This window comes from Hermetia illucens, chromosome 6, assembly GCF_905115235.1.
Source record: "Hermetia illucens chromosome 6, iHerIll2.2.curated.20191125, whole genome shotgun sequence".
NCBI lineage: Eukaryota > Metazoa > Arthropoda > Insecta > Diptera > Stratiomyidae > Hermetia > Hermetia illucens.
The window spans coordinates 56,282,168-56,302,211 of NC_051854.1; the positions used below are offsets into that span (position 1 = coordinate 56,282,168).

At 43.1% G+C, this 20,044-nt stretch overlaps 2 protein-coding genes across 7 annotated transcripts in view; one reads left to right on the forward strand and one right to left on the reverse strand.

The window, feature by feature from the left end:
* LOC119658630 (acylpyruvase FAHD1, mitochondrial) lies at positions 1–15,169 on the reverse strand. Of its 3 annotated transcripts, none has more exons than XM_038066144.1 (5): positions 15,040–15,169; positions 818–991; positions 645–741; positions 435–581; positions 1–378 (listed from the first exon to the last, which is right to left on the reverse strand). In XM_038066144.1, the coding sequence occupies exons 2-5, from the start codon at positions 970–972 to the stop codon at positions 37–39; spliced, it is 741 nt and encodes a 246-aa protein (XP_037922072.1). In that variant the 5' UTR covers positions 973–991; positions 15,040–15,169; the 3' UTR covers positions 1–36. The 3 variants fall into 3 exon arrangements, with proteins under 3 accessions (XP_037922072.1, XP_037922071.1, XP_037922070.1); XM_038066143.1 differs by having other exon boundaries at positions 818–1,002; positions 15,040–15,167; XM_038066142.1 differs by lacking the exon at positions 15,040–15,169 and adding an exon at positions 14,496–14,634 and having other exon boundaries at positions 818–1,002.
* LOC119658628 (F-box/WD repeat-containing protein 11) overlaps positions 15,062–20,044 on the forward strand; it is a 23,513-nt gene continuing 18,530 nt past the window's right edge. For 2 of the 4 annotated variants that reach the window (XM_038066138.1, XM_038066139.1), the window contains exon 1: positions 15,062–15,200. In XM_038066138.1, the coding sequence (XP_037922066.1) occupies positions 15,144–15,200 (57 nt within the window). In that variant the 5' untranslated portion in view covers positions 15,062–15,143. Of the gene's footprint in view, positions 15,201–16,149; positions 16,304–16,459; positions 16,661–20,044 lie in introns of those variants that run through there. The other 2 variants (XM_038066141.1, XM_038066140.1) reach the window with 2 other exon arrangements.

The window sequence follows — 20,044 nt, forward strand, 5'->3', positions numbered from 1 at the left end:
AAAGCTATTTAATCATTTTTATACTTTTCACTTTTCCTAAGCTCCTTTTACATTAAACTTCATAGAAACAACATCACCCAATCCGCACTCGATAACGTCTCCAGCACTAACAGGGTTTGCGCCAACCGGTGTGCCGGTTAATATCAAATCATTTGGTTCCAAGGTCATGTATTTCGATGTGTATTCAATTAATTCCGGAACATTGAAAATAAGGTCCGAAGTATTTCCGTCTTGGCGGGTTTCATTATTCACCTTGAGCCATAGGCGCAAATTGTGTGGATCTTTTATTTCTCTGAGTCGAATGAATCGCGACACTGGAGTGGATGTATCAAATCCTTTGCCCATACACCATGGGAGTCCTTTGGGACGAGCGACACCCTGAAAATGATAAAGTACTTACATTAAAAATTAAGAGGAATCATATGAAGACCAACCAATTCACACTGAGCAGTCATGTCCAATGCTAAACAATATCCTCCGACATAGCTCATGGCGTCCTGCTTGCTCACATCTTTGCACTTTCTGTTAATAATCACTCCCAGTTCAACCTCGTGTGCTACTCTGGTGAAAACTTTTGGGATCTGCAATAGAGAAGAGAAATTTAATACGATGCTCCGTCTAACGATATTACCCTGCATGATTACTATTATATCCTGCCCTTCGACAATGTAGGAAGACGTCGGCTTCAGAAACATAACAGGATTTTCAGGAGCAGGCACATTATTTTTTTTCAAAAAGTCACTGGAAGCAATTAAAATTCAAGTTCAATAAAGAATGCATAAACTGTTTAAATTGGAAGTTCAAATTAAATACTCACTGATAATTAACAGCGGCGCCAATAATCTTCTTTCCATCGCGCACAAAATTTTCACAGTCGCTTGAAGCCATTGTTCTTTTGAATGTGATCCCAACACTGGGGCACTGGCTGCCCCAAAGTAACAAACGGCATAAATTCTGATAATTTCTGATCATTTTATTTGGCTTTCTGGAGCTAAAATTGTACTTTGAGAGATGAGAGATTGTTAGATTGTTTTTATTATTTGCGGAGTGGCAGTAGTAGATAATGGTAGGGGTCAGATTGGACGTTATCTTTCAATTAGTTTGTGCCGGCGAATAGAGGCTAACGATCGAGTTGCCTCTGAGGGTAATCATTTTTATCAGGCCGAGATAGTGTAGCTTTCGTGAAATTTGAAGATGAAAATACTTTAAAAATTATGGAATAAAAATCATCAGCCGAGGAGATAGTTCAAGCATTCCAAGAAAGGTGTTTCAAATACAAAAATCATAACTGATATTGTTTGGTGATATCTTTAATGCGTGTGTCGCGTGGACGATGTAGAGTTTTATACAGCTTGGGATCAAATGGGAAATGCATAGTCTCTTAATCAGTTTTTTTGGGTTTTCTCTACATAACGACTTCAATTAGCGGGCAGCCCGCACCAAAAATAATAACGACCCAAAATTGTTTTTCGATAGATGGCCGTCAATGAAATTTAAAAATTTCAATTCAAAAATACATTAAAATATTAACGCCTCGATGCCTTGAGAAGTAGGAAGTTTTCGCTTACACAGCGGGGCCCTTGCAATGAGTTACAAGTCTAAGATTCCAAATTCTTTTATAACTGCCCTGATTGTGATAGCAGCTGCATCTTTACTAAGTGCAGGTTCCGCATTGGATGCAAGGCCTATATAGCAACTCTGTCACAATAAAGAGATAAGACGCCAGACTCGGAATGCACAATTTCATACATTGAGCACTGAGCTTTAACCGCGATATGGGCATCACCACAACCACCATAAGGTTCCTACGAGTGGCTAACCGCAGATAGCCGGACCGAGGGCAAGTCCCCAAACGTTCCTCTTGGAGCGAAGGTTTTTAGAGGAGTCTGCCGATTTCCATGGAGTATCATTCACAACCAACAACAACTGAATGGACTCAGGACTCCCTACATCTTAAAGCTAAATTATTCTAACGGGACGATCGCAGCAGGAACGACTTCAGATGAGTCCCTCGTAGAACTGGGCCTGTTTGGCTTCTCCAAATATGTACGTGGGTACGGTTTTACTTGTAAATAATAATATGTACTTATATCTGAAACAGCTGATCCCTAGTCCAGTTGCGGAAATGCTACAAGGATGTGGTTTATGACGCGAGTGAATAGTCAATTGCTTGGGAGGAAGTACATTAGAAACAAAGTATTAACATCTCCTTTTCTTATGCGAGAAATAAATTTGGTACCCGTCGAAGAATTTTTTTAATCGATGTCGAAGCATTTTTTTAATCGATTGAAATTTCGGTCGACGGTCAAGAGAATCTGAATAACCTTACATACAGCATTTTGCCCATCTGTGTGTTCCACCGGGGCCATAACAGTGTAGGCAGAAATGAGATGATCTAATGTCTCCAACGCCGAACCACACAGGGAGTTTTCCTATGTGTCGGTTTTCAGAAATCAATTTTCCCTTTTATATACATATGTATATTTTGAAAGCAGAATATGTTAGGAGTACACTATAAAACTTTTGGACCGAAATTCAAAATATTTATCAAGGTATAGCAAATAGAAGAGCATACGCCATGACAATGTTTGTAAAAAACGAGAATTCTAAACGCTTTTTTCTCGAAAACACATTTTTCAACTAATGGGAAGCATAGCCAAAAATTCTGTTGAACCAATCAGGTTGAAATGTTTATAGGTTATTCTATACATCAGTAGTTCTGGTGTGAACAACGATTATGTATTTTTGTTAATAATTGCTTATTTTTATTCTGGATTTTCAATGAAAAGGTCAATTTTGAAAATTTTCCTTTACAAATGTACTCCATCATTTTAATGTTTAGTAAACTAGAATTATAATCGTCCTTCGGACAATAGTGTACAGAACAAGAAAAGGTTTGAATTTTTTATTTTAGATTAACATAAAATGGAGAAGTGCTCGATTGGGAACGAGACACAGAAAAACAATTGCAGTTAGTGAAAGAATAATTGGGGAGACCTAGCAGCGTGAAGGGTGCATTTCAACTGGTTTCTAGTGGCCTAAAAGTGATCTTTTCTTTCACAGGCCCATTTTAAGAAACTACCCTACCTGCCAAGTCTGGTGAAAATCGCACTATTACTAGCAAAGTTATAATAGGCCCAAGTTGTCGTTTCTCTGCAAATTCAAGGCTTTGAATATCAGTAGCACGCGAAAGTGGATATTCTCACATCATCATCAACGGCGCAACAACCGGTATCCGGTCTAGACCTGCCCTGACAAGGAACTCCAAACATACTAGTTTTATGCCGAAGTTCACCAATTCGATATCCCTGCCTGGCGTCCTGGCCTATGCCATCGTTCCATTTCAGGCAGGATCTGCCTCGTCTTCTTTTTCTACGATAGATATTACCCTTATAGACTTAAGTGACCTGCTTACCGCAACCTATTGAGCCGGATTTTATCCACAACCAGGTGGTCATGGTATCGCTCATAGATTTCATTAAATAATATATGCATATATTACGTGCTAAGTACTAATGGGACAAATCTCCACTCAAATGCTTTTTTAAATCAAATACACAAAATCGTTTAGCTTCCAGTATCCCGACTTGTTTTATTTTGATTTTCTTTTTTATCCTTTAAATAAAAAAAACTCAAATTAATTAAATTAATTAAAGAAGATTATACACAGGGGATTCAACTCACAGCTCATTCTTATAAGATGAAATTTGTGTCCATGTTTTTATCTTTTACAGTGATTATAAATTATCCTAATTAGGTAGCAGCACTGATGAAGGAGGTACATGGTCCTCGAAATAATTGTATGCTAAAGAAAATACAAAAAAACCCCAGAATAAGGAAAAAAAACCTAGTTCTTTTCTTAATCTACATTCTTATAAATTTTATGGAGATGGAAAAGTCTTGCACACGTTCAACCGCGGCCGGAGTTGTGCGACCTAAATTTCGCGGATAAGGGCTGGTGTCAGTGCCGTGCGCGCCGTGTATTTATGTAGTGCATTGGTTGCGAGCACGTGGCGGCATTTGTCATAACAAAAAACAGCCGTTTATGACTTCCCACATCCCAGCGGGAAACAAAAGCAGAGTTTCCTTAAAGATTCATTTCGAATTGAAGGTAATGGATCTTAATGGAATCACTGAGCGAATGATACTTCAAAATTCCTCTATGGGAAACTTGGTGGAAGCAAACACGCGTAAAATTCACAGCAATTAATCCATATTTTCTCTCCTAGGAAGTGCAGAGCAAATAAGTAAGTGCATCCAAAATCAACCTTTCGGATGCATCCCTTTGCTGCTGGCATAAGATGAAGAAACACACACAAGAAAATCATCTAGGCGACATCGATACACAGACGCACCAATACCACCTCGTCCCTACCCGAAAGGGGCATAATGAAATTTCGTGCCCTTTCCCGCTGGAGTCTCCTTGCACTCCACTAATAACTCTTAACTGAATTTAACAACTGAATAAAGATACGAATGCGAATTTTCCGCCATATACCTTCTGTTCAAAATTGAACCGGACTGTGCAAATAAAACGACAACAATTAATTATTCTTCAATATTTATTTTATCCCCTTCAAAATAATCACCATCGGAATTAATACACATTTTCCAACGTCTTTTCTAATCTTCAAAACACTTTTTGTATGCTGATTTTGTAATGGCCTTTAGCTCCCTCTGCGAATTTTCTTTTATAACTTCACCTGTCTCAAAATGTTTTGCACGAAGCGCCAATTTAAGTTTGGGAAATAGGAAAAAGTCGCAAGGAGCCATATGGGGCGAGTATGGTGCTTGTGGGACGACATTGACGTTATTTTTTTTCAAATAGTCACATACAAGCGCTGATGTGTGGGCCGGTGCATTGTCGTGATGCAGAAACCACGAATTGTCCTTCCATAATTCTGGCCTCTTTCGGCGAATATTTTCCCGTAAACGCTTCAGAACACTCAAATAATATTGTGCATTTACTGATTGACCTTCGGGAAGAAACTCCGAGTGCAAGACACCTTGACTATCGAAAAAAACAGTTAACATCACTTTAACCTTCGACCGACTTTGGCGTGGTCTCTTGGGTTTCGGCTCATCTGGATAGCGCCACTCCGAAGATTGTTGAGTAGTTTCAACATCATACTCGTACACCCAAGTCTCGTCACCAGTAATGATGTGCTGAATGTCCCTACCATCCATAGAAAGCATCTCTTCAGCCACAGTTTTCCGACGTTGTTTTTGAAGAGAATCCAGCAATTTTGGCACAAGCCGCGCGGTAACCTAACGCATCCCCAAAATATCAAGTAAAATGCTATACGCCGATCCAATCGATATGCCAAGTTCACTAGCTATTTCCCTTACGGTCACTCGACGATTTTCGGATACAATTTTCTTTACTTTTTCGATGTTTTCGTCATTTACCGATGTCGCTGGACGGGAAGCATGGACCAAGTTCTCAATAGATGTACGGCCCTCTCTAAACGATTTATACCAGCTAAATACCTGCGTACGCGATAGAGCAGATCCACCAGGTATTTTGCAGCATTTTTAATGCGTCTGGACAAGACATTCCGTTTATAAAACAATTTTTTAAACACACTCTTTGTTCAAGTTTTTTATCCATAATGAAATTCGCAAAAATATTTCGCCGCCTACTTTTTGCTAAGCGATTACAAAGAAATGACGTTGCAGATCACACTAAAAATTGACAACTAAAATCATTGCAGTCTTACATCTCTTCATAAAAAAAAATTTAAACAATACGTCAACAACGGTTAATTTAAATGATACAGTCCGGTTCAATTTTGAACAGAAGGTATGTATTTAATAATATCTTGAGCATACGCAACAATTTTTTCAGGCCACTCATCCCCAAAAAAAAAATGTTTTTGGGTACCACACTAGAGGACGTCCTGTTTATCTTAAAGAAAAAAAATAACCGCAATTTTAACGTGTGCATTTTACCACGGTTCGCAAACTGGAATTATTAAAAACAATTGAAATGTGAATTTTTGGTGCCTTGTTAAACTTTTTTCGCTAATTTTGGTGCTTTTCTCCGCCTTTTAATGTATAAAAGAGAAACAATCCGATACATCGCAATTATTCTAGTTTCCGAAGTGTAGAAATATGTTCTGAATAAGTCGTGAACATTTCAAAGAATATCGTTGGATAGATTTTGAGCTATAATGGCATCTGATTTTCAACATGCAGTTTTATTTAAAAATTACAATACGATTATTAACCATAAAATCTTAACTGACCATTAATCTGCCATACATACCTAGTCCATACATTTTCAGTTTCTTCAAAAAACACATGTAAAGCCTTGGCTTCAATTTTCACCCTTTTAGTGAAGTTATTCCAGCGTCGTTCGACATAAACCTTACATACGACACTGTTTAACGCTGTAATTTCCAAGTGGTTCGGAATATCGAAAAATCACTTTGTCCAAATATTCTACACTATTTCTGGATACAATTGATGACAAAAAATGACCCCCTTAAGGAATGACACTACTGTAGCCGCCTAAAATAAAGCTACTTTTCGCCATGTTGTCTAATGATAAAAATAAACGGCAATGGAGTTCGGTAATATTGTTTGAATAGTTTACTTTGTGAAAATCCACGATAAACAACGAGAGGTTGAAGAGATGAATTCCGATTACAACGACAGTTGGTTCGTCATCTGCATTTTATGCAGAGAAAATTAAAGTTACTGTGGGGACTGCATTCATTAGATGGAAATCAAGCAACAACCTCGTCCTCGCGCGTAATTAGAAACGCTTCAGCAATAACAATGGTTTTTATCATATTTAATATAGAGACTTGGAATGGTGTTTTCACATTCATTTTAAGCAAATAAAAAATGCTGAAACCCAAACAAGTGGGTAACACTACAAACAAGTCAAGAAAACGGAAGCTAGACGCTTCAGAGGGGGTTTGCAACTAATTACTAAAAATTATAGTAATATACAATTATTAACTTTATTCGAAAGGATATCGGTATGGAGGGTATTTCGGAGCCTAGACACCATATAGTGGTAACCTCTTTATTTTTTTTCAGATTTTTCGATTGGGTAGTTTCTGAGAATGGGTCCGTTAAAGAAATGATCACTTTCGACCCCACACTCCCCACCTTTCTAACAAATGCCAAAACTAATACTGGCTTCGGAAAGTACTAACCTTTCTTTTGATACCCCACTTGACTATATTTGATAATAAAAAAATCGTACTCCCCCTTTTGCATGTATGAGGACTCCCTCCCCCCCTTAAAGTCAATGTAAAATTATAACTCATTGCATGCGCGAGCGTTCACAGTTCCCACCAAATTTGGTGTGAATCGTTACAACCATCTCCGAGAAAAATGCGTGCGACGGACATACAGACAGTAAACCGATTTTAATAAGGTTTTGTTTTACAAAAAGCCTTAAAAATGATCTCACTTACGCGATTGCCAACCATTACGAATGTAGAAGAATCGTAGAACCAAATGAAAAACACGATCCACAAAGCGGCCTCTGCAACCCTCGGGGTCATCAAGCCGGGTAAGTGCTACATTAACCAGATACTTGGCTTTGGAATGACGATGTTGAAATGAAGGTTTGTGAATTGAAACGGCTCTACTACAAATTTCTCGACGATAAAACACTGGTCAATTGACAAATTTATAAGAATGCCAACTGGGAAGCAAAGAAAGCGATCGCTGTCACTCGAGCGGCAAATTAAAAAAATCTTTACAATAAACTGGATACTCGGGATGGCGAGAGAAATCTGTGTCGACTTACCAAAAGCCGACACGAACGCACACAGGATATCGAACACTTCTGCTGCGCTAATGACAAGAACGGTACTTTGCTTATCAACCATCGAGCCACAACGGATATATGGCGAGAATATTTCGAGCAGATTTCATCTGAAGAATTTGCTCATCCTCCACTACCACAATCATTGCCGACATTTGGAAAAATTCCACCTGCCGGGGGAACTGAAGTCGAAGATTCAATTACTCTACCACAATCCGAAAAGTAAAGTTCGAAGTATGACGGGTGTATCAAAATCGTTTCGTGTCTCTGTTGGTGTTCATCAAGGAAGCGCCCCCTTACCACTTCTCCTTGTTTTTGTTATGAACACCGCCAAACGGGATATCCAACGTCCATCACCCTACACACTGCTTTATGCATGATGTTTTCCTAGCATCTGATAGCAAAAATGATCTCGAGCAACTTGTCCAAAAATGGAATGATTGCCTCATGCAACACGGTCTCAGATTGAATCTAAACAGAACTGAATTTTTGACGACCGATCCCCATGAAACAGGCACAATCACTGTCAGCGGCAGTGATCTGCCCAGAACTGAGCGATTTAAATCCCTCTGGTCAACGCTATCAACCAATGGAGAAATGCGTTATGAAATTGCTTCACGTATTAACGCAACTTGGATGAAGCGGCGTTCCACAACTGGTGTTCTTCGTGATCGACGTATCAATGAAAGTCTCAAATCTAAAATTTACCACAATGTCGTCTGCTTTATCGTTCTCTATGGTTCTGAGTGTTGGCCGACTATAAAAGACAATAAACGGCGTCTTGAGGCAATGAAGACGAAGATGTTGCGTTGAACTAATGGCGTGACACGTTTTGATCACATCCGAAATGAGGATATCCGCGATCAATATGGAGTTGCACAGATCGTGGAAAAACTTCGAGAGAGGCGTCTTCGATGGTGTGGTCACGTTATTCGCGCTAACGAAAATTCACTTGACAAGATTGGTATGAACATCGAATTCGATGGTAAACGACCAAAAGGCCGGCCGAAACAGCAGTGGCTTGATACGCTGGATTTGGATTTAAAAGCCTCGCGATTGCATAGAGATCAGGTGCAGGAGGTGTACGTACGCCCAACCTTGGCGGCCGTTCAACCACCGTCGGATGAGGTGGGTGACTTGAGGCGCGAGATTGCCGCTTTAACAGCCAGTGTGGCCGAGATGCGGGCGACGTTGGACGCTCAGCGTTCGGGCGCCAGATCGCGAGCACGCTCGCGGTCTGCCACCCGAAAAGGGCGATCAGGTAGCAGGTCGTCAAGACAGTCCACGGACCAAGGGATTTGCTGGTACCACCGCAGATTCGGGGATAAAGCGACAAGATGTACGCTACCGTGTAGATTCTCTCCTACCGCAAAAAACTAGGTCCGCGGGGGGTCTTGGCAGCGGCCACCCAGAACGCAGCGCCACGTCGCCTAACTATTTTCGACCCCCTCAGCGGGCGCAGCTACCTCATCGATACTGGTGCGGAGGTTTCGGTTCTTCCCGTACCTCGGCAACATCAACTTTTCCCTCAACCGCTCAAACTTGCGGCAGCAAATTCCTCCCGCATAAACACGTACGGGTATAGGCAAGTGGACGTGAGTCTTGGCTTGCGTAGGACGTTTTCGTGGCGTTTCATCTTGGCGGATGTCAGCTTCCCCATACTAGGCGCAGACTTCCTGTGTCACTATGGATTGCTGGTGGACTTGCAAAACAAGTCTCTTATAGATTCCACGACCAACCTTAATTCGTCGGGACATATGGTATCTCACCCAGGCAATAATCTTTCCGTTCTTTTAGAAGACATTACCGACTCTCGTGTTCGGGCACTTCTCCAAAAGTTCAGCCAGATTACTACCAAGTGTAGTCTCTCCAAACCAGTGAAGCACAATGTGCAGCACCACATTATCACTACTGGTTCCCCGATCTTCTCGAAGGTGCGTCCTCTACCATCTCAGAAACTGGCAATTGCACGGAAAGAGTTTGAACAACTCGTTCAACAGGGTATCTGCAGGCCCTCAAACAGCTGTTGGTCTTCCCCACTGCATATGGTCCCTAAGCCAAAAGGCGAATGGCGCCCATGTGGGGATTACAGAAGGCTAAATGCACAGACTGTTCCTGACCGATATCCAATTCCACTCATCCACGACTTTGCGCATCACCTCGCGAATTGCCGCATCTTTTCAACCTTGGACTTAACCAAGGCTTATCACCAAATTCCAGTAGCTCCTGAAGACATTCCAAAGACGGCAATATGCACACCCTTTGGACTCTTCGAGTTCACCCGAATGATTTTCGGATTGTGCAATGCGGCGCAAACCTTTCAAAGGTTCATTCACTCAGTCCTGCGAAACCTCGAGTTCTGTTTCGTATATTTGGATGATGTTTTGGTCGCTTCTTCCACTGAGTCTGAGCACTTAGCCCATCTCGAGTGCATTTTTCAACGTCTCCTTGAGGCCGGTTTAGTCCTAAACGTTGAGAAATGCAAATTCCTTCAACAACAGGTGAGATTCCTCGGCCATTTCATTTCCCCTGAAGGAATACAGCCCGACCCAGACAAGGTGCAAGCGATAACAAGCTTCCCGCGTCCAAAGACAGTGAGGGAGTTGAGGAGGTTCTTGGGCATGCTGAACTTCTACCATCGTTTCCTGCCCAAGGCCGCCCATCTCCAGTCCATTTTGAACGCGTACTTGTCTGGCCCCAAAACTAAGGACACACGAGAGATCGTGTGGTCTGAAGAGGCTATCTGCGCGTTTGACAAATCCCGTCAACAACTGGCTGACGCTACACTCTTGGCATTTCCTCATCAAGATGCACACCTAGCCGTTTTTGTTGATGCCTCTGACATCGCAGTAGGTGCTGCCCTTCACCAAAAGGTGGACCAAGTTTGGCAGCCGTTGAGCTTCTTCTCGAAGCAGTTGAATCCCGCTCAAAGGAACTACAGCACCTACGATCGCGAACTGCTCGCCGCATACCTGTCCATCAAATACTTCCGTTTCTCCCTAGAAGGCAGGCCGTTCACAGTGTTCACGGACCATAAGCCTCTCACGTTCGCTTTGAAACAGAAGCCCGACAAAGCGTCCCCTCGTCAGCTTCGACACCTGAGCTTCATAAGCCAGTTCACGTCAGACATCCAGCACGTGTCCGGGAAGGACAACATTGTTGCTGACGCTTTGTCTCGTGTCTCCGAAGTTAACATCCCCGCCTCACTCGATTTCTCGGCTATTGCCAAGGCGCAAGTGGATGACGCAGCACTTCAGAGCCTCAAGTCCAACTCCAAATACAAATTTCGGGAGTTGCCCATCTTCGGCTCAAACCTCTCGCTCTGCTGCGAAGACTCGGAAAAGGGACCTAGGCCATACATTCCGGCCACATTTCGCAAGGAAGTGTTCCACGCAGTTCACGACTTGGCGCACCCCGGCATCAGGACAACAAACCGGTTAGTCACCGGAAAATACTTCTGGCCCTCCATGAACAAGGATATCAATTCCTGGGCCAGAGAGTGCATCGCATGCCAAAAGTGTAAAGTCTCCAGGCATGTAAGGAAAGAAGTGGGCTCATTCCCCCGCACTACCAAGCGTTTCCACACCATACACCTCGACATAATAGGGCCTTTGCGAGACTCGCACGGTTACAAGTATTGCCTCACAATCATCGACAGGTTCACGCGGTGGCCTGAGGCAATACCTCTGAAGGACATCACGGCGCAATCTTGTGCCGAAGCCCTCTGCCGAGAGTGGATACCACGCTTTGGCGTCCCTGCAGTGGTCATCACTGACCAGGGAATGCAATTTGAATCCACCCTTTTCTCGGAATTAGGCAAACTCCTTGGTTTTAAACGCCAGCGGACTACTGCATACCACCCGCAATCCAATGGGATGCTAGAACGTTGGCACCGGACGCTGAAAGCCGCCATTATGGCACGCGACGACCCGTCCTGGACGCAAGTCTTGCCTCTCGTCCTACTCGGCCTTCGTACAACCCGCCGTGAGGAATTTGCTGCCAGCCCCGCGGAGCTGGTTTACGGGGAGAACCCAAGACTCCCAAGCGATCCGGTCTTCGACAAGAGATCGGGTCTCACGGAGTCGGGGTTGGTGCGTCTGCTGAGGGACAATCTCCGACGCATCAAAGCGCCACCACCCTCTCGACACTCGTCCATACCTGCTTGTTCGCCCAAGGAACTGGACACATGCACGCACGTGCTGATCAGGACGGATGCCGTCCGGAAGCCGCTGCTGCCTCCATATGAGGGCCCGTACCGCGTTCTCGAGCGGGGAGAACATTTCTTCCAGGTCGAGATCGGTGGTCACAAAAAGGCGGTCTCTTTGTCCAGGCTGAAACCCGTGTGCGCCCCGAAGCAACGTCGTGTCCGCTTTGTGGATTAACGGCGAACGAAGTTCGGGGATCAGTCGCCGAAACCCCTAGGTTTCATCTGGGGGCGGAGTGATGTGGCGCGGCAGGATTCGCGGCATTCGAAATTTATTTCGAATGTTGCGAGTGCGAACGAATAGATGGCGCGGATCTATCCACTTTGCGGAGCATGACACGGGAGTGGAGAACCGGCGAGAAAAGTCTGCCTCTAACGTTTGAGAAGCAACAATACAAGTCAGTTTTTCTTGTGAATATTTAAACTATACAGCAAATGGATAAAAGCGCCTTATAAATTAAGTTCCGTTTTTCTTGTGAATATTTAAACTATACAGCAAATGAATAAAAGCGCCTTATAAATGTTTATTATAATATATGTATTTATTATTGGATAAATACTTAATTGGAACTTAATTTATAAGGCGCTTTTATCCATTTGCTGTATAGTTTAAATATTCACAAGAAAAACTGACTTGTATTGTTGCTTCTCAAACGTTAGAGGCAGACTTTTCTCGCCGGTTCTCCACTCCCGTGTCATGCTCCGCAAAGTGGATAGATCCGCGCCATCTATTCGTTCGCACTCGCAACATTCGAAATAAATTTCGAATGCCGCGAATCCTGCCGCGCCACAAGCCTATCATATATCCTTTTTATCCTGGCAATGGAAAAGGTGATCCGCGATGCTAATGTAAGTGCGAGAGGCACCATCCACTTCAAGTCCATTCAACTATTGGCCTATGTTGACGATATAGATTTTATGGAAAAAAACAAATCCGATATATACAATCTACCTTCATCCAGATCAAGCAAGCAAAATCTTGAACTTTACGTCAAACCAAACAACCGATATTATGAAATGAGAACAATAAAGAGAGGAGACTACAATTCTGATAATATTGATAATTTCTTGTATCTACGATGATGAAATCGGTGCCAGGTTATTGACAGCCAACAAAGCCTATTTCAGCTTAAAAAAACTGTTTCGCTCGAAACGTCTCATTATAAAGTCAACGCTCTTAATAGACAAGACAATGATCTTGCCAGTTCTGATGTATTCCTGGAAGACCTTGGTTTTTAGTAAGAAAAGTTACGTTCGAGAAAAAAATATTCTGAAGAATTTTTGGCCGCCTACATGGCGGATGGATGGATGATTCCGGAGCTTCTACCACAACGAAATTTATAAGCCATACCACGACCGTGTGGTTGTCAGTAAAATTTGGGTCAATAGGTTGCGGTAGTTGGGTCATTTAATCCGTATGGGTGAGGATGATCCAGTCTGGAAAGTTTATCAGGGCAATGTCTATGGTAGAAAAAGAAGACACGGCAGATAACTTTTAGAGATATCGAAGTGGTGGGCCTCGTCGCAAAGCCGGTGTATCTGGAATTCCTTAGTCAGGCCTACACTGGATACTGGTTGTTACCCCATTCATGATGATGATAAATATATCTTAATATCCTTGCAATCTTCTTTCGATCGCTTCCTATTTTCTGAATGCAAATTCTAATGTTTTATAGGAAATATCAATGGTTTTTTGGAAAGAAATTCTAAATACTATGATGCGTTCCATAACTACAGGGCTACCTTGGCATGGGTAGTTTAAGATTTTGTTGTAATTTAAACTGATTTAAATTATTTGCTCTTGTCTACACTTCAATCGAATCAAGTTGATGTTATGTGATGTCCCGCTTGTTCGGCAGGCATGAATCTGAGCAGCGCCACGCAGTATTATAACGCCAGTCACATTAATACGGCAATACTCGTATAGTTCACAAATTATCAGCAGATATCTGTTAGTATTTAATTTGGATTTTTCAACATTCGTTGTTTCTGAAACTGATCTTATAGTTATGAAACTGTCGTTTTTTCAGTATTTATCTATAAAATTTTAGATGAGTTTTGTAGAACCATTCAAAGTGGTCCTAAAATAGGAAACGCATCATATAAATGATTCTAAACAATATTTAGGTCAAACTTATTGTTTTTTTTCTTTCTAGTTTTTACTGGAATGTTAACTCCCTACTTTGGTATTGTTTAATTTCATCAAACTAAACATAATTAAATAAAAAAAACTTGGTGTCACGGTGATGAATCTTCGCGATGTTGACAAAAATATTCATATTAAGTAAATAATGCTTTTACAAATATTTAAACTTGATGTACAGTCACTGCATCGTCTAGCAAACACAATTTCCATGGCTACCAATCTACTGCAACCAAACTACCCCGCAATAAGAAAAAATGACAGCTACACAAAAACCTCTCGCTCTCCCCGCTCAAAAAGCTTGTCATTCTTCATATTCTTCCGTATCCTATCATCTCTCACAAGTTAATTCATCTCACTCGCATACACGCTATCTGCCCTCGATCGTCTCGCTCGCACACTCAAGCAATTGGCTGTGTCAGGCTGCCATCTCCTCTGCGATTATTTTCAATGGTGAACTGTCGAACACTTCGGACTTGTGTTGGCTCCAGCGTTCCTTGCGTTTTTCATGTTGATTTCGGACACGACATAACACCATTATCACGGTAATCGGACCGCTGATAAATTAGCGGAAGTGACACACACGGGGCCGTGCGAAAGTAGCGCGAATCGTGAAAAATAGAACAAGTGGAAATTGTCAAGCGACGTCGGGACGTCGTGAGAAACGCAAACGCGAGGCAGTCCGCGGCGACTCGACACGAGAACGTCGTCGCGTCCACGAAGCAGTGACAGTGAGTTTTTGGGAAAATTTGTGTAAAATGGATTCGCCGTGTATCTGTGGCAGAGACGAGTAAAGTGCGTGGCGTGCGCCGGCAGGATCTTCGTGTTTAGTTTAGAGTTTAAGCGTTGGGTGCAGGAAGTTGGAGGAGGCGTTTTGGACGAAGAAAGCGGAAGAAAAATTACCTGAGTCGTGTTTGATGTCGCCGTCGGCTGCCAGCGAGTGAACGGGGCCGAGCGCACGGACGGAGCGAGAGTGAAGCAATTTGACGGACGGCAGCAGCGACGAAATGATGAAAATGGAGACTGACAAGATCATGGATGACACAAATTCGAATATACAACAGGTGAGTGGCCGTCCCCGGACGGCAAAAACTTCGTTCGGCCCCATCACGAATTTTCCAGGAACCTGAACTGTTTGCTGGCTTGCCGTCAGTCCGCCCTGAGTGCTACGGCATAGGTCGGCGGGGAGCACTCAGTTTGTTTTCTACCGTCTCGAGTCGAGTAATTTCTGCAAGATGCGTCACCTGCTCGCTCCTGGGCGCGCGGGAGTTGACCGAATTTCGTCTGTCGCACGCCTGCTCGGAGTCGATAGAAAGTCAACTCGAAATCAATCATTTGTCTGGGCGACATCCGCGCGATCCACCCATCTATTGGGCCGCGCGGCCGAGGCGGAAAGTAGGTTAAGCCGTGCTTGGTAATTATCTTTGCGGAGTGCTGTTGGGTGCCTGGAGCTCCACGAGCGAATGTTGGGTTGGCACATTATGAGGAATTGAATAAACAGAGAAAAGTGCACATCACGCTGGCATAGCGGTACTGCCTGATTCACTCTCGACCTGGGACATCACATGGCTCGACCCCAACTGCGGGCGCTCGGTCGAGCGGGGCAAACCTGTAAGCAGCGTTGCACTTGCGAAACTCATTTGCAGCAACCTCGACTTGACTTTGTTGCCGCTTTAGAGCGGAGCTGGCGCGACCAAGACAAAACACAATGGAGCGGAGATGATCCGTTCGCGTGATTCCCAATAGTTTTCCCGAGTTGAGTGGCTTACGTGATTGTAGGAAAGTTGTGGGGGCTCTGAGACCTGTGTTCGAGTCTTGAGACTGCACCGAGGTTCGTGTGGGGGCCCGCAATCATTTTATTGTACTTAGCCCCGCTTTGAGCTGAGACGGCGATGTGAATGCAAGCTCAATCGTGTTTGACTCCGCGGGCAGTCATTGAGCCCCAGTTAGCCTGCCAGTCGCAGCGCCCCACCTCTGGCGCTCCATCGGCTGACTGGTTGCCTGCGCTCGAGCGAAGGCGATGGCTTAATCATAATTCCTGCCACAATAACAATTATTATCCGAACAAATTTCAAAACTACATTCGATTTCAAAAGCGCTCATAACACACTCGGTGGCGGAATGCCTGCAATACGCGAGCATCATCGATCGTCGCAAATTTTGCAAGGTAACTCATTTTTTCTGCACTTTTTCCCGATTACTGGACCATCGAAAACAGTAATTTCTTTTGTAATGCTCGTCTTGCGTTCCGCGGTCTCGGTTACAAGTGCCAAATCACTTTGCCACGGAACGAGACCTCTTTGTGTAAAGTAGTGCGCCGCTGATAGTTCAGTTGAGTGGATTCCGTCTGCTTCTGCCTCCGTTGGTGGGTAAACTTTAAGCACTTTCCCGCATGCAGTGCAGTGTGGTTGCCCAGAAACGACCAAACTTCTTGAACCTCGGCGAGTTCAGGGGAAGAACACAGGGCGGCACAGGGTGAGTTGGATGCGAGGCGTGTGCCCTTCGGATGGCGTCGAACGATAAGGTAATGACAATGAATTGATTTCCACAATGTTTTCGTTGCGACTGGCATGTGATTCGACCGAGGTCAGTGCTCTCTTTGTGGTGTTAGTGCTCATTGTCAGAGTTCAGGTAGTGTCTTAACACTTGCAGCAATTAGTTGAGGGAATATCGCGTGAAATGTTTCATTGGAATGGAGAAACGCGCTCGCTAAATGAGGTTTTTATAGGTGGTTTCCATTGTGTCCATATCTAATCGCCTTGAATATTGAAATTTCTAAGTGTGTCTTGAACATCCACGTTAGTTTCCGTATTTAATGCTTTAATGAGATTCCCTGATTGAGCAGCTTGAGATCCTCACGGGTCACATACCAATTAATCCTCACTAACGACCGTGTACTTTTATATGCAGGATCACGGTCATTATTCCTGTTCCCTCGAATACATTTGCAATGTCTTCTTTCCCTGCATGCGGTTCCTCGAAAGGCAGTCATTTGTTTTCGCCATTCTTTTATTAGCTATCGAATTGTTATTGTTTGAAACACAGATTTCCCTCTTTAAAGTTTTGTGTAAAACAAAACTGTATTTAAATCACTACAATTTCTTTCGTGGCTGGAGGTGGAAATTATATTTGAAAGGCTCTGCTGTGCTGAGTTGTAGTTAGTTGTCAAAATTACGCTCACATAAACCACCACCACTATCTCCTTCCGTTTACTCGGCGGGCCAGGACACATTATTTCACGAGAATGGCTGCGCTTTGAGCAAACATATTTTTCACTACTCGCGGTTTCTTTGCGGGCTCCAAAGTTCCGCTTGAATTGGTCCTTTTTGCGGAATTCACTACGCGTTAGTTTTCGTTTGGCTTCATTATCCCCCGATAAAGCTATGTTAGCATATGCTGGCTTTCAGAACATCGTCTAGACTTGTCGCCTCTACGCGTAATTTTGACAGTGAGCAAGTGATTATTCATTTTGCTGCATTGTTGCTTAAACTATTCCTTGATACAGGAATCCGAGTGTGTTCAGCGTCCGTTCTATGAATCGATCCACCGTTGTTTCCAACTTTTTAAATGATCCTTGAATGTCAGATTGAAGATCAGACACTGCTTCAATTCAGCCCTGGGAGCAGTGTGATTAAAGGCAATCTTCAGGCATTTTGGTGCGAATTATATTCAGTTGGAAAATCACCAGACTAAAGCTGCGTGAAACAAATTTCATAATCCTTAAATGCCTCGTCGCTTTTTGCACGCCTCACACTCCTCCAATAATGCCGGATCCCCACGTTTGACATCCCCACAAACGTTTAGCATATCAAACATTGTCATCCACACGTTTACGCGTGCGTTAATGTTTTCTGAGTAACCAAGCAAATTCCCTTTGATTTCTACAAAAACGGACACTCGATCGGATCGCGGCAAGCGCTTACTATTCTACAAAAAATATATGCCAAACACTATCCACACGTTGGAATTTTCGATGGATTGTTGTGGTTTGGCAAAAACAAGGATCCGGCATAACAGGTTGTCCTGAAGGCGTTGCTAAGCGGTAGGTTATGTTTACCATTCTACGTAGACCAACGTTAGAGCCGAAGCGAAGGCAAAGAACGAAGCGAATCACTTGAGCTACGAGTCATCTGCGGTTACATTTTTGGTGTCCCATGTTTGATTTTTTTCACGCCAACAATTTGCTAGTATTTGCTACTTTTTCGCAGGCACATTCCAGATATTAATCTGCTAATCTTCGACGTCTCTCTTGTGTATGAATAAGGCAGAAATTTCCGCGCTACCCCTCTTCTTTGCCAACCAATATAAATAAATTGTTTATCTGCTTAGAATGTTTTTAATTTACCTTTACTTCAATTATACGTTTCAATCTATCTGCCCTGGCTTACCAGTACCACATCATCTGCATTTCTAAAAAATATTTTGATAATAACATTTTCAAATTTTGAATTTGTCTATTCCTCCTCCATTTTTCTTTATAGCTGTATTAACTACAAATTATTCCGCAGCAGGTTTGTTTGTTATTTCCCTTGTCTAAGTTCATCTTACCTATATGAGGACTCCTTCGACAGATTATCGTAGTTTTCCCCCACTTCGCTTTTGTGTTTGTGGTGATTTTCATCTCTCCATGCTCATTTCCCTGATAACTCCTACTTTCATACCAGTGCCCCTCCTTCAATTCAACCACCAGAAATCGCATAACCTGTCTTTGCATTCTTCTTCTTTTTCTTTAGCCTTTGTCCTGTTCACAGGTGGGATCGCGTCGTCGTGATTGGTTGCGCCATTTTATTTTATCGAAGGCTTGTTCTGGATGTAGTCGTGAGGACTTCGAATCACCGGATTTAACGCCAATTACTCTCGCAACTTTTCCACGATCGGTGTAACTCCATATCAATCGCTGATATCCTCATTTCGGATGTAATTAAGGCGTGCCACACCACTAGTCCAACTCAACATCTTGGTCTCCATCACCGCAAGACACCGTTCGTTGCCTTTTATAGTCGGTCGACACTCAAAATCATAGAGGACAACAGGACGGACGACATTGAGATCAATTTTAGATTTGAGACGTCCATTGATACGTCAATAAAAAAAACGCCGGTTGTAGACCGCCACGTCATCCAGGTTCCATTGGTTGACAGCATTGACCCGAGATATTTAAATCGCTCAGTTCTGTCTTTGCATTCCATTTTTCAATTTTCACATACTCCTTACGTGGCTTTGGATATTCAACATTCTCCTTGCATTCGATGCGCACATAGCTCGTCGACGCCCTGGTGGCTATCACTTGGGATCTCCTCTTCACTCCCTTAACATGCAATCAAGCATTTGACTCGTTTTATATCATTTTATGTAAAATGCTTCTTTGTTACTCCCTTCTTCTGTCACCATTGATATCCAAAAAAGGTTCCGTCTGAAACTTCTAGTACGTATCTGGTCATTGTCTGGACCGCATTGGCAGGCGGTCACTTCTTCCCTCTCCTGACTGGGTGCAGCATGCGTCTCCTCTGCAATATCCCTCCTTAGCCCATCCTTAATCGAGTAACCATATTGGTAACCTTAATGGTCCTGGTCCTCCCACCTCCTTTTTTCCGCTAGGTTAAGTTTGATGGCGCTGATGATTTCATTAGCGTACACTTTAACCTGTACAGCTATATCTAAATCATTCTCAAAGGCGACATTTCGATCACAGAAAGAAGGAAATCGTATTTATACCAGGTTCACAGAACAGACTTTCCGCGACGCTATATTCCTTAGGATTCTATCTGTATCGAACCAAAGTATCCTTCCGATGGAATGACCGTAGATAAGCTCAGTCACATAATGGACAGCTGGACGAATTAAATGACTTCTTCGCTGCGACGGTACTTGCTGCTAGGCGCATCTTCAATCAAATTCCCTTCTATAG